The following is a 15169-nucleotide window of genomic DNA, read 5'->3' as shown; positions in this document are numbered from 1 at the left end:
TTGACCAGGACGGTCTCGATCTCTTGACCTCGTGATCCACCCGCCTCGGCCTCCCAAAGTGCTAGGATTACAGGCTTGAGCCACTGCGCCCGGCCTTCTTTTCTATTTCTAGCATACAAGTGAGACTTTCTTTGACAGAAAGGAACCTGTCCATAACTCACTCAAAATGTGACTGATTGATGATTTTCAGTAAAACACACAATGGCACATTAGTTGAAAAACAAGCAAAGATAAAAGCAAATTAAATCAGAGGCAATCTATTTTAAATGTAGAACATTTATTGGTATAAGGCAATTTATTTTGCAATGTTGCTTTGGGGGTTTGCTTTCCGGAAACATAGTGGAACACTTGTTTTTCATAGGCTGTCCTGACGGTGGCACAATCCCATCCATCTTTAAGGCCTTTTAAGGCCTAAGGTCATTATGAAATCTGAGTTTCTAGTTAATACTCCGGTGCATTCATTTCATCTTCAAAAGCAACTGGCACAACCACCCCTTGCCGCTGCAGCTCTCGGAGAACATCTAATATTGAGTCTAATTCTGTGCGGAACTTCTCCAGCTCACGATTCTTTAACTGTGCCAGTCTCTTCCATTTTTCAACTTCTTTGTTTTGTTCAGTTTCTACTACTTGGTGGGTTTGCTGTATTATCTGCAAATACAAAAATTCCACATTGAGGTTATAGTCCATAGTGGTAGGTGAGGAACATTTCATGGTCTTAAAGTAGGCAAACCTGGGGTTTCTTTGGGGAACTCATGTGAAACATAATGCTCTGCATGGATGCGGCATTTTCTATCTCCAAGGAGTATAAAAATCCCAACAGTGTTAGGGACTGAATGTTTGTGTCCCCCACAAATTCGTATGTTGAAGTCCTAATCCTCAAAGTGGCTGTATTTGGAGTAAGGTTAAATGAGATTATAAGGTTGGGGAATTGATTTGGCAAGAATTAGTGTTTTCATAAGAAGAGACACCAAAGAGACCTCTCGCCCCCATCTCTCTCTCCTTTGAGCACATACACTGAGGAAAGATGATGATAGAATGAGAAAAAATGTGGCTAAGTGAAAGCTGGAAAGAGAGCCCTCACCAGAAACCTAATTGACCAAAACCTCAATTTGGGACTTCCGGCCTACAGAACTGTGAGAAAATAAATTTCTCCTGTTTAGCCACCCAATCTATGATACTTTGTTATGTCAGCCCAAGCAGACTAATACACTGTTCAAACAAAGTTAAATTTCAGCACCAAGGCAAGTGCCTAAAAACATATCATGCCCTCACATCAGCTATTTTAATTTCTATTAATTTATCTGTTTGTAATTAAGTGTATAGTAATATTACTAGTGCTAGCTATATTTTAAATAATCATATTAAATTTATTTCTTATAAACATTTGTTGAAATGACTTGGATATGGCACACCATGCCTTATTCCCAGAGTAAGATGTGTAACTTTTTAGGAACCTATCAATAATTAAGAACATGATATAAGCTTTTTCTTTTTTTCCAGATATAAGGATACCAATCTCCAAGCACTTGAGATATAAAATCTCATTTTCTATTAGAAGTTATAAATTTATTAAATTTTTAACAAGATCAAAATACACTGGAAATGCTTTAAATGGTAATTTTTGCTAGAGATGACAAAACTACAGCAAATTAAAGGCATTTAGAAGTAAAGACCTATATAAATACGTAAATGTGATTTACTTTACCTGTTGAAGTTCCTGTTCTCTTTGTGCATGTCTCATTTCCATCTGCTTAATTTTCATCTCTAAGCCCATGAAATGTTTCATCTCTGGTGTATGGTTTTCTTTGGCTTCTCTTAATTCTTCTAAGAGTTTTGTAATCTAAAATTGACATGAAGCAAATGGAAAAAAAGAATCAATTATTTTTTAACAGGTTATCTTGAAAATCAAGAACATTTGTATAACATTTCTCTATAAAAGTAAGAGGCATCTTGGATTGTTAAGAGTAAAACATAGCTTTCATTCTCTATATCCAGAAAGTATTGGTTCATCCTGGCTCTGAGTTGACCTCACATTATAAGAGGTTCCGGATGAATGAACCATTTTCTACCGCCCAGGTATGGCAATTGGTAAATGAGCTGAAAATGAAGTTGGCACTTTTTTTTAATGCATTAAACTTTGCCACAAGGTATTTGTAAGGTGGTTACTTTCAGAATTAAATAAAGTACATTTAAAGCACTCAACACAGTATAGTGCCCCATGCAGAGAAAGAGTTCAATAAGTATGTATATTTTTCTTAACACCCTGTAATTCTACTTGTAATTCTCTATGGCCTTTATCATTTTATAATTTGTAGTAGTTCATTCCACAAATAAACATATACATATAAAGCAGAGACAATGAAGTACTGAGTCCTTTCTGTGTTAGCTGCTGTCTTAGGACCTGGGGATGCAGCGATTAAAGACACAGTCGCCATCTTCATAGAGTGTAGTGCAGTGCCTTCATATTGAGCTTGGGAAAACAATTAATTGTATCTTCTTTATTCAATATAATCATGAAAAGAAATTCCAACAAAAATCAGATTTAGCTAATTGTTTACACCAAAAGGCAGTAACAACCAGGCAAATGAAAAAGGACAGAATTAACACTGTTTTATATGAAAACACCCATTACCTAATAACAATACTAAAAAATCCCACTATCTTACCCACATTAGTTGAAAAACATGCGAAGATAAAAGCAGATTAAATCAGAGGCACTCTATTTTAAATGTAGAACATCTTTTTTAAATGAATATATAACTTACACACAAAAAGCACATATACTTTAAGTGTATCCTTTGCAGATTTCTCTTTTTTCATTGTTAAAATTTATATTGTGTGTGTGTGTGTGTTTTGGTGAGGAGTCTCGCACTGTCGCCCAGGCTGTAGTGCAGTGGCGTGATCTTGGCTCACTGCATTCTCTGCTTCCCAGGTTCAATCCTCCCGCCTCAGCCTCCCAAGTAGCTGGGACTATAGGCATGCGCCACCATGCCCAGCTAATTTTTTTTGTATTTTTAGTAGAGATGGGGCCAGGAGCCGGGCGCGGTGGCTCAAGCCTGTAATCCCAGCACTTTGGGAGGCCGAGGCGGGTGGATCACGAGGTCAAGAGATCGAGACCATCCTGGTCAACATGGTGAAACCCCGTCTTTACTAAAAATACAAAAAAATTAGCTGGGCATGGTGGTGCGTGCCTGTAATCCCAGCTACTCAGGAAGCTGAGGCAGGAGAATTGCCTGAACCCAGGAGGCGGAGGTTGCGGTGAGCCAAGATCGCGCCATTGCACTCCAGCCTGGGTAACAAGAGCAAAACTCCGTCTCATAAAAAAAAAAAAAAAAAGAGAGAGATGGGGCCAGGATAGTCTCAATTGCCTGACCTCATGATCTGCCTGCCTCAGTCTCCGAAAGTGCTTGGATTACAGGTGTCAGCCACTGTGCCCGACCAAATTTTTAAAAATTATACTTTAAGTTCTGGGTTAAACGTGCAGAATGTGCAGTTTGTTACGTAGGTATACATGTGCCATGGTGGTTTGCTGCACCCATCAACCCATCATCTATATTAGGTATTTCTCCATCCCTTCCTAGCCCACCACTCTGACAGGATGCAGTGTGTATGTTCCCTCCCTGTGTCCATGTGTTCTCACTGTTCCACTCCCACTTATGAGTGACAACATGCAGTGTTTGGTTTTCTGTTCTTGTGTTAGTTTGCTGAGAATGATGGTTTCTAGCTTCCTCCAATGTCCCTGCAAAGGATATGAACTCATTCTTTTTTATGGCTGCATAGTATTTGATGGTGTATATATGTGCCACATTTTCTTTATCCAGTCTATCACTGATGGGCATTTGGGTTGGTTCAAGTCTTTGTTGTTGTGAACAGTGACACAATGAACATAGGTGTGCATGTGTCTTTATAGTAGAATGATTTATAATCCTATAGGTATATACCCAGTAATGCTGGGTATATATGGTATTTCTAGTTCTAGATCTTTGAGGAATCCCCAAACTGTCTTCCACAATGGTTGAACAAATTTACACTCCCACCAAGTGTAAAAGTGTTCCTATTTCTCCACATCCTCTCCAGCATCTGTTGTTTCCTGACTTTATAATGATTGTCATTCTAACTGGCGTGAGATGGTATCTCACTGTGGATTTGATTTGTATTTCTCTAATGTGATGATGAGCTTTTTTTCATGTTTTTTGGCCACATAAATGTCTTCTTTTGAGAAGTGTCTGTTCATATTATTTGCCCACTTTTTGATGAGGTTTTTTTCTTGTAAATTTGTTTAATTTTCTTGTAGATTCTGGATATTAGCCCTTTGTCAGATGGAGGCTGCAAAACTTTTCTCCCATTCTGTAAGTTGCCTATTCACTCTGATGATAGTTTCTTTTGCTGTGCAGAAGCTTCTTAGTTTAATTACATCCCGTTTGTCAATTCTGGCTTTGCTGCCATTGCTTTTGGTGTTTTAGTTATGAAGTCTTTGCCCATGCCTGTGCCCTGAATGGGACTGCCTAGGTTTTCTTCTAGGGTTTTTTTGGTTTTAGGTCTTACATTTAAGTCTTTAATCCATTTTGAGTTATTTTTTGTATAAGGTGTAAGGAAGGGGTTCAGTTTCAGGTTTATACATATGGCTAGCCAGTTTTTCCAATACCATTTATTAAATATGGAATTCTTTCCCATTGCTTGTTTTAGTCATGTTTGTCAAAGATCAGGTGATTGTAGATGTGTGGTGTTATTTCTGAGGCCTCTGTTCTGTTCCATTGGTCTAGATATCTGTTTTGGTAACAGTACCATTCTGTTTTGATTACTGTAGCCTTGTAGTATAGTTTGAAGTCAGGTAGTGTGATGTCTCCAGTTTTTCTTTTTGCTTAGGATTTTGCGAGCTCTTTTTTGGTTCGATAGGAAGTTTGAGGTGTTTTTTTTTCCCCCCAATTATGTGAAGAAAGTCAAAGGTAGCTTGATGGGGACAGTACTGAATCTATAAATTACTTTGGGCAGTATGGCCATTTTCATGACATTGATTCTTCCTAAAAATAAGCATAGAATGTTTTTCCATCTGTGTCCTCTCTCATTTCCTTTAGCAGTGGTTTGTAGTTCTCCTTGAAGGGTCCTGCACTAGTCAATTGTATTACTAGGTATTTTATTCTCTTTGTAGCAGTTGTGAATGGCAGTTCACTCATAATTTGGCATTTACTGGTGTATAGGAATGCTTGTGATTTTTGCACATTGATTTTGTATCCTAAGAATTTGCGGAAGTTGCTTATCAGCTTAATAGATTTTGGGCAGAGATGACAGGGTATTCTAAACACACAATCATGTCATCTGCAAACAGACAATTTGACTTCCTCTCTTCCTATTTGAATACCCTCTTTCTTTTTCTCTTGCCCGACTGCCCTGTCCAGAATTTCCAATACTATGTTGAATGGGAGTGATGAGAGACAGCATCCTTGTGCTGGTTTTCAAAGTGAATGCTTCCAGTTTTGCTCATATAATATTGGCTGTGGGTTTGTCATAAATAGGTATTATTATTTTGAGGTAAGTTCCATCAATATCTAGTTTATTGAGAGCTTTTAGTATGAAGGAGTGTTGAATTTTATTGAAGACCTTTTCTGTATCTATTAAGATAGTCATGTGGTTTTTGTCATTGGCTCGGTTTATGTGATGGATTACATTTATTCATTTGCATATGTCAAATCAGCCTTGCATCCCAGGGATGACACCAACTTGATCTTAGTGGGTAAGTTGCTGGATTTGGCTTGTCAGTGTTTTACTGGGAAGTTTTGCATTGATGTTCATCAAGGATATTGACCTGAAATTTTGTTGTTACTGTGTCTCTGCCAGGTTTTGGTCTCATAAAATGAGTTAGGGAGGAGTCCTCCTTCTTCTATTGTTTGGAACAGTTTCAGAAGGAATGGTACCAGCTCCTCTGTGTATCTCTGGTAGAATTCAGCTGTGAATCCATCTGGTCCTAGGATTTTTTTGGATGAAAGGCTATTAATTACTGCCTCAATTTCAGAACTTGTTATTGGTCTATTTAGGGATTAGACGACTTCTTGGTTTAGATTTGGGAGAGTGTATGTGTCTAGGAATTTACCCATGTCTTCTAGATTTTCTAGATCATTTGTGTAGAGGTATTTATAGTATTCTCTGATGGTAGTGTATATTTCTCTGGGATTGGTGGTGATATCCCTTTTATCTTTTTTTTATTGTATCTGTTTGATTCTTCTCTCTTTTCTTCTTTATTAATCTGGCTAGTGGAGTATCTATTTTCTTGATCTTTCCAAAAAGTACCAGCTCCTGACTTCATAGATTTTTTGGAAGGGTTTTTGTGTCTCTGTATCCTTCAGTTCTGCTTTAATCTTAGTTATTTCTTGTGTTCTGCTAATGTTTGAATTTGTTTGCTCTTGTTTCTCTAGTTCTTTTAATTGTGATGTTAGGGTGATTTTGATCTTTCCTGCTTTTTCTTGTAGGCCCTTAGTGATATAAATTTTCCTGTCAACACTGCTTTAGCTGTGTCCCAGAGATTCTGTTATGTTGTGTCTTTGTTCTTACTGGTTTCAAAGAAGTTATTTATTTCTGCCTTAATTTTGTTATTTACCCAGTAGTTATTTAGGAGCAGGTTGTTCAGTTTCCATGTAGTTGTGCGGTTTTGAGTCAGTTTCTCAATCCTGAGTTCTAATTTGATTGCACTGTGGTTTGAGAGACTGGTTGTTATGATTTCTATTTTTTCTCTTTTGCGAAGGAATGTTTTATTTCCAATTATGAAGTCAATTTTACAGTAAGAGTGATGTAGTGCTGAGAAGAATGCATATTCTGTACATTTGGCAGGGAGGGTTCTGCAGATGTCTATTAGGTCTGTCTGTTCCAGAGCTGAGTTCAAGTCCTGAATATCCTTCTTAATTTTCTGTCTCATTGATCTAATATTGACAGTGGAGTGTTAAAGTTTCCCACTATCATTGTGTGGGAGTCTAAGTCTCTTGTAGGTCTCTAAGAACTTGCTTTATGAATCTGGGTGCTCCTGTATTGGGTGCATATATTTATGATAGTTAGCTTTTCTTGTTGCATTGATCTCTTTACCATTATGTAATGGCCTTTTTGTCTCTTTTGATTTTGTTGGTTTAATGTCTGTATTACCAGAGACCAGGATTGCATCTCCTTTTTTTTTTGTTTTTTTGCTTTCCATTTGCTTGTTAAATATTTTTCCATTCCTTTATTTTGTGCCTATCTGTGTGTTTGCAAGTAAGATGGGTCTCCTGAACACAGTACATGGACGGGTCTTGACTCTATCCAATTTGCCAGTCTGTGTCTTTTAATTGGGGCATTTAGCCTGTTTACATTTAAGGTTAATATTGTTATGTATGAATCTGATCCTGTCATTACGTTGCTAGCTGGTTATTTTGCCCATTAGTTGATGCAGTTTCTTCATAGTGTCAGTGGTCTTTACAGTTTGGAATGTTTTTGTAGTGGCTGGTACTGGTTGAGCCTTTTCATGTTTAATGCTTCCTTCAGCTCTTTTAAGGCAGGCCTGGTGGTGACAAAATCTCTCAGCATCTGCTTGTCTGTAAAGGATTTTTTTCCCTTTCAATTATGAAACTTAGTTTGGATGGATATGAAATTCTGGGTTGAAAATTCTTTTCTTTAAGAATGTTGAATATTTGGCTCTACTCTCTTCTTGCTTGTAGGGGTTCTGCCTAGAGAGCTACTGTAAGTCTGACGGGCTTCCCTTTGTGGGTAACCCGAACTTTCTCTCCGGCTACGCTTAACATTTTTTCCTTCATTTCAACCTTCGTGAATCTGATTATTATGTGTCTTGGGGTTGCTCTACTTGGGGACTATTTTTGTGGTGTTCTCTGTATTTCCTGAATTTGTATGTTGGCCTGCTTTGGTAGGTTGGGGAATTTCTCCTGGATAATATCCTGAAGAGTATTTTCCAACTTGGTTCCATTCTTCCTGTCACTTTCAGGTATACCAATCAAACCTAGGTTTGGTCTTTTCACATATTTCCATATTTCTTGGAGGCTTTGTTCATTCCTTTTTGTTCTTTTTTCTCTAATCTTGTCTTCATGCTTTATTAAGTTGATCTTCAATCTCTGATATCCTTCCTTCTGCTTCATCGATTCAGCTACTGATAATTGTGTATGCTTCACGAACTTCTCGTGCTGTGTTTTTCAGCGTCATCAGGTCATTTATGTTCTTCTCTAAACTGGTTATTCTAGTTAGCAATCCTCTAACCTTTTTCAAGGTTCTTAGCTTCCTTGCATTGGGTTAGAACATGCTCTTTTAACTCAGAGGAGTTTTTTATTACCCACCTTCTGAAGCCTACTTCTGTCAATTCATCAAACTCATTCTTTGTCCAGTTTTTTGCCTTGCTGGTGAGAAGTTGTGATCCTTTGGAGGAGAAGTGGTATTCTTCTTTTTGGAATTTTCAGCCTTTTGGTACTGGTTTCTTCCCCTTGTTATGTACTTATCTATCTTTGGTGTTTAATGTTGGTGACCTTCAGATGAGGTTTCCTTTTTGTTGATGCTCTTCCTTTCTGTTATTTTTCCTTCGAACAGGCCCCTTTTCTGCAGGTCTGTTGGAGTTTGCTGGAGGTCAACTCCAGACCCTGTTTGCCTGGGTATCACCAGTGAAGGCTGCAGAACAGCAAAGACTGCTGCCTGTTCTTTCCTCTAAAAGTTTCATCCCAGAGGGGCACCTGCCAGATGTCAGCCAGAGCTCTCCTGTATGAGATGTCTGTGGACCCCTGTGGGGAGGTGTCTCCCCACCAGGAGGCACAGGGTTCAGGGACTCATTTGAGGAGGCAGTCTGTCCTTTAGCAGAGCTCAAGCATTGTGCTGGGAGAACAGCTGCTCTCTTCAGAGCTGGCAGGCAGGAACATTTAAGTCTGCTAAAGCTGTGTTCACAGCCATCCCTTCCCCTAGGTGCTCTCATAAAAGCATATATTCTTTAATGAATAAAACTCTGTTATCTTATTAATAGTTTATTTACTAAAGTAAGGAGTGCTTCACTCAGGTGATGCCACTTAAAGGTGAGTGAACCTGCTTTTCTACCAGAGAAGACAGATATCACTGTGTGCTGGCAGGAGGTGGCTCACATGCTAGAGTTCAAAAAATCTGTGCATAACCCAGAGCCTGCTTCTCAGAGAAGACATTTGTCTCTGTTCTCTTACTTGCTGGTGAGTAGCTAATCTTACAGACTACATATTTCAGTTTAAACAGACCCACAAAATTATTGCTATGTTTATTACTTTAAATGAGTATGGGCCCGTGTGGCTCACACCTGTAATCCCAGCACTTTGGGAGGCTGAGGTGGGTGGGTTACTTGAGGTCAGGAGTTCCAGACCAGCCTGGCCAACATGGTGAAACTCAGTCTCTACTAAAAAAATGAAAATTAGCCAGGTGTGGTGGGACACCCTTGTAAGCCCAGCTACGCAGAGGCTAAGACATGAGAACTGCTTGAACCAGGGAGGAAGAGGCTGCAGTCAGCTGAGATTGTGCCAGTGCACTCAAGCCTGGGCAACAGAGTAAGACTCTGTCTCAAAAAAACAAACAAAAAATACGAGCCTGATACACTGTGTCTATGTACTTCTCAATCATGTCACGTCTTCATGTTTTGTAATTATTGGCATAAGATTTCCTAGTCACTTTGCTGAAGGAATTTGGAGTACTTACTTAATCTAGAGGGTTTAGATACGAATTAGGCTAGCAATGAAAGAGATACTGGGCATTGTGTCTTTAGCAGCCATTCCTGCCTTCTTTGCTGAGAAGGCCTTGATATTGTTCAGGTGTTCATGTGATGTTGGGGTAAATTCTGATCAGTTTTACTGTCAGTTTACTGGACAGAAACAATTGATCAGTTATAGCTGTCCAGTTTTTCTTGGCAGTGATTGGTTTAGAGGTGGGCACATGTCTTTGTTTTCTGCTGCTATAACCAAATACCACAGGCATTTATGTGGCTCACAGTTCTGTCATCTGGACAGTCCAATTGCATGACACTGGCATCTGGCAAGGGCCTTCTGCTGCGTTAACCCATGATGGAAGGACAGGAGAGTGCATGAGACAGAGAGAGAATGAGATCTGCTGAAAATGCTACTTCATCATGAACCCACTCCTGTGATAACTAACCCATTCCTACTCTAACATCATGAATTCATCCATGAGATCAGCACTATCATGACTTAGTTACATTTTAAAGGGCCCACCTCTTAATATTACAATGGCAACTGACTTTAAATTTAAGTTTTGGTAGGGACATTTAAATCACAGCAGCATGTGACACAGCTCTGAAGCAAAGGTGGTTAGCTGGAGACATTACAGACTATATGTATCTGATTATTTTTCTGTCCCATTGGTTAGAATGTTCCTTGAGGACAATGACTTCAGGTGTTTCATTACCATATCCTGAGAAGCATATAATAATAGGGACTGATACCTGCTCATTAAGTATTTATTAAATAAATGAATAAAAAAATGCCATGAAGGTCTTATTTAACTTGATAGCTATAAAAACCGAGGCTATGAGAGTTTAAAGAAACTAGAAATGGGTAGAAAAAAATAAAGATTACTTTTTTCTTCGCATGAGAAACTAACCCTGAGTTCAGTTACTTTTCTGTCTGTTCTACCCTTGATAAAGAATGGACATTGGCTGCACACCAGGTACTTAGGCTTGGGGGACTTTGCATAAACTGAAATACTTCATAGACAGTTTTGGGCTGTCCTGAGCATGCTGACTCTTGTAACTAACTGAGCGTGTGCCTGTGGAAGCCACTGTGCAAGGATTACTATAAGAGATACTGGTTCTTGTGGAGCATGGGGCATTTAAGCTAGCAAGGGAATAAGACTCAGAATTGGCAGGTGGTACGAGTCTTATTCCTTTGCACCTGTGTTGTCATTCGGACAGCTCCTGGACAACTATATGAACTGCTGTGAGAATGACTTGCACTGAAGAGAAATGCCTCATGCTGCCTTGCTAGCCTGCTGTTGTTTCCTGGCCTCTATCCAGCATGCCAAGTGCGGCCTTATGGTTGTTGTGTGACTCTAAATGTTTACCTGAACAAGGTACTGAGCCTTACAATGGTGGGTCAAGACTATAAACCCAGATCTTATCATAAACACTATGATGATTCCACTGTCTGTTCATAAAACAGCAGCAGCTAGGTATAGCATATTTGAGACAAATTACAGTATATTTTGATAATTCTTATGAGTGAGCCACGATTGTCCCTGGGCTCTTATTAGCGGTAAGTCTTAAGTATTTTCTAAATCTTTTATAAAATATTTATGCAAATTAAAAAAAATAAAATCTCACTAATGAAAAAGAATCTATGATCAGTAAAATACATATCCTAATAGAAAAAATATGAAAATAAGCAATAATAGCAACAGTCCTCTTAGGTGTCTGTAGGGACCATAAATAAAGATTCATGTCCCTTGTCTATAACTGCAGGGTGCAAATAAATAAATGCTTTTTGTAGTCAATTAGAAGTGGAATAATACATTGAAAAATCTATGATAAACATTAAAACACAAAAGATTAACTTTAGAGTCTTAAAAAAACCAAAGATTTGAAAAGTACATGCCTGAGTTAGCATCAACTGAAGAGGGGCTAGATGCTTAATAAGATTTTCACCCCACTGAAGCAGATAAAATTTTAAAAGACGTGCTTGAAAATATTTTAGGTAACAAATGCATGAAACATAATTAAGAGTTTAGAAAAATTCTTTAATATTTTTTATAATTAATACACTCAGTGAGAATCATCTCCAATGATATTGAGGGCATTTGCTTTACGTTGAAAACTTCAAAATCATCATTATTCAGTTTTCCCATGGCCAACAAAATATCCTAAAAAAAAAAAATAAGCAATCAAAAGTTCACCACTTTTGATGTTTAAAATGTATGGGTTAAAAATGTATAGTGTGCTTTCATCTGTGGTAATGTATAGTGTACTTTCACTTGTGGGCATGTGAAGTCAAGGGGAGAGTCCTCCTTTAAACAACTAGAAAACAGCACAAAATATTTGAGACAACTGTTTTTAGACACTGGGTAACAGTACTGTAGACTGTGATTTCTGGGAGAAGGGAAATAAGGTAAGCCCTACAGTTGTCCAGTTTATTGCCTGGAGGCATTTTTGAAGCCAGTGGAAATAACAGCATTTCCTGGAGCTCACAAAGAGGTGGGAATAAGTTCATATTCCCACCAACCTAAGAAGAAATGCCTCATAATACACAGGACGTCAGGGAGAGTCCTTGGAAGGGTATCAGTGGTAGCAATAAACTAGCTTTGTCAAAACAGCTATTATATAGAATATTATACAGAATACAGCCATTATTAATAAACTCCATATTAAAAGGTAGGTATTCCAATTAAAAGGCAGGGTGTCATTACCTTTACTTAGGACACTGAGTGCTTTACTTAGCTTTCTAGTAATTAGGCTTAAAAATCATGTGCTACGGCTTTTCTATTTTCAAATATTTGAAAATTCTATTCTCTAAGAACTGTCTTATTGTATTGCTAAATTAACAATTACGTCAACTAAAACTGGCTTCATTCTTTATCTTGCAAACATGTACATATGCTTTCTTTTATGGCTTTTCCTAAAAACTTTACTTCAGTTCGGAGGTTCTGTAAACTTAGTGCTTATGTTAACAAAGTTTTATGTACATCTTAAACATTGAAATGAATGTACAACGTTGAACTAGCCTTTCAACTACTAGAACAAGATTTTAAAAACTAACACTTGCATACTTGTAGAGTGTTTTTACGTTGATCTTTGCATAGGATAATTGGCTCTATGTTTTGCTTGTGGTACTTAAATCCTTGAATAACAATAAATAGTTTATATGCATCAAAGAATAGGATATACAGCTTTCCTGGCTTTTCACACTTTTTAGAATCAAATAAATCTTAGACTAATAAAAATAGTAGGTTTCCAGAAAAATTTATTTTTGTAATGACATTGTTACTGGTGATCCAGCATGACTATATCATGGTGGCTTTACCTATTTATTAATCAAATTAAACAGCAGTAGTACTGAAGGAAACCAGAATATGTTACCTCAAAATATGTCTTTTTGACATAGAAATTTTTGAGCTAAAGCCAATAAGCAGCAGCAAATGGAAGAAAGGCTCTCTGTCCTTCCTCTTACTCTGCTTAAAAGTAGGACATACATTTTCCTTTAGTGAAGAGGACTCTAGATGCTTATCAGCCCAGAGATGGCCCCAGAGGAATCTGCAGTACTCCATGAGTTTTCTACCACATATACATATATTTTTTTACATTCCCAGTTTTCCATCTTTGTAGCCCAAAACTGCTTTCCTATGTCCTGTCTTGATCTACAAATTGATTGTTCTTTGTTGAAGGTGGTTTGTAAGCCAGAGTTCTAAGCCACTGTTTTGAGTTACTTTTTGTTGACATCTCTTCTGTGATGTGTGCTGCACACATGAATAAACTTATTTTTCTCTTGTTAGTCTGTCTCTCGCTACAGAGGCCTGTCCCAACAAAAACTCACATGGATTGAGAAAATTTTTTTTTTCCTTCCTGACAGTTTTGGCAATGCAGATGGGACTTTCTGGGATACCCATTCACTCTGGAACCTATAGATGAAATCCTAGCAAAACTGGCAGAAGCTGCTAAAAGGTAAGAATTCTTACTAAACTCAGCTCTCCAAGGTATCTGTCTGTAGTAACCAGTCAAGAGATGAAGGTGAAATTTTTCTTGGTCCTTCCTTTCCATATTTAGATTGATAGGAGAAAGAAAATTGTAAAATTATTTGAATTTGTGACTCTTGTGGGTTTGGTTTTGGCTACCTATTGGTTATTATCTTTAGTCTCCTTGAAAAGGTCATTATTTTCCATTGTCTTTTGCGTCATTTGTCATAAGGAGAATCACAGGGTAGAATACAGAGACAGGTCATATAAGCCTGTTGTTCCAGGCACCGTCTCAGGCTGGTGAGTTCACAGTTCTCACTAGACTGGTGTCTGTTTAGACCAGGCGTCCCCAAACTACGACCCGCAGGCCGCATGCGGCCCACTGAGGCCATTTATCCGGCCCCCCGCCGCACTTTAGGAAGGGGCACCTCTTTCATTGGTGGTCAGTGAGAGGAGCACAGTATGTGGCGGCCCTCCAATGGTCTGGGGGACAGTGAACTGGCCCCCTGTGTAAAAAGTTTGGGGACGCCTGGTTTAGACAAACCTTGCTGTGGGTTCCCAATAAGAAAAGGAGGAGGTTCACCTTTTGTCTTGATTTATATCCTGAGAGCTTGGCTTTTATGACTGCTAAGACCACTCTCCATGGTCTCTGCCAGGTGGGGGCAAAAGTTTTGGCTTGTATGAGGCAGCCAGATGAATAGGGTGAGAACCCAAGACACAAGTGACAAACGGCATTCTCTTTGTCTGATGGTTCCAGCTCAGGGGAGTTGTCTTAAGGGATGTCAGTCCATAAGGTGCCTTTGGCGTTTCAAACTTTGTTGCTTGGTTTATACTGGAAGCATCTCAGTAGTGCCGGTCTCGTGTCACAGATTAGCAGGTCTGTGACTGGACGTGTCCCACATTCTATGGGAGGCTTGAAACATCATTTTGACAAAACCACTCTTAAAGTCAGCATAGCAATAAAGGTCTTTGTTTTCTTAGGCTATCTTTGAGAGAAACTTTGGATCTTGAGGGAGATTTGATCTTTTGGTAAGCCACAAAATGCTTCTTGGTTGAAGCCTTGAACTCCTGGCTTAAGCGGTCTTCCCACCTCAAACTCTCAAGTAGCTGGGACTACAGACGCATGTTAACACACAAGTTTTTTTTGTTGTTTGTTTGTTTTTGTAGAGATGATGTCTCACCATATTGCCTAGGCTGGTCTCAAACTCCTGGCCTTGAGCAATCCTCTCACCTTAGTCTCCCAAAATGCTGGAATTTATAAGCATGAATCACCTTGCCTGACCTGTTTTAAGCCATAAAAAAAGCTTAGTGGTCTAGAGCGGCAGTTCCCAGCCTTTTTGGTACCAGGGACTGGTTTTGTGGAAGACAATTCTTCCACGGAAGGATGGGGGTTGGTTTTGGGATGATTCAGGTGCATTACATTTATCATTAGATTCTCATAAGCCCACAACCTAGATTCCTTGCACATGCAGTTCAAAATAGGAGTCATGCTCCTATGAGAATCTAATGCCGATCTGACAGGAGG

General features: G+C 38.7%; 1 protein-coding gene across 3 annotated transcripts in view; it reads right to left on the bottom strand.

Annotated features, from left to right (window-relative positions):
• Positions 1-246: 246 nt before the first annotated feature.
• CEP162 (centrosomal protein 162) overlaps positions 247-15169 on the bottom strand; it is a 94762-nt gene continuing 79839 nt past the window's right edge. For 2 of the 3 annotated variants that reach the window (XM_010333824.2, XM_074397726.1), the window contains exons 26-27: positions 1706-1840; positions 248-648 (exon numbers count right to left, since the gene is read on the bottom strand). In XM_010333824.2, the coding sequence (XP_010332126.1) occupies positions 442-648; positions 1706-1840 (342 nt within the window). In that variant the 3' untranslated portion in view covers positions 248-441. Of the gene's footprint in view, positions 649-1705; positions 1841-15169 lie in introns of all 3 variants that reach the window. The other variant, XM_074397727.1, reaches the window with a different exon arrangement.

The sequence above is a fragment of the Saimiri boliviensis genome, chromosome 4, assembly GCF_048565385.1.
Source record: "Saimiri boliviensis isolate mSaiBol1 chromosome 4, mSaiBol1.pri, whole genome shotgun sequence".
In the NCBI taxonomy this organism is placed as follows: Eukaryota; Metazoa; Chordata; class Mammalia; order Primates; family Cebidae; genus Saimiri; species Saimiri boliviensis.
This window is presented reverse-complemented; position numbering and strand designations above follow the sequence as displayed.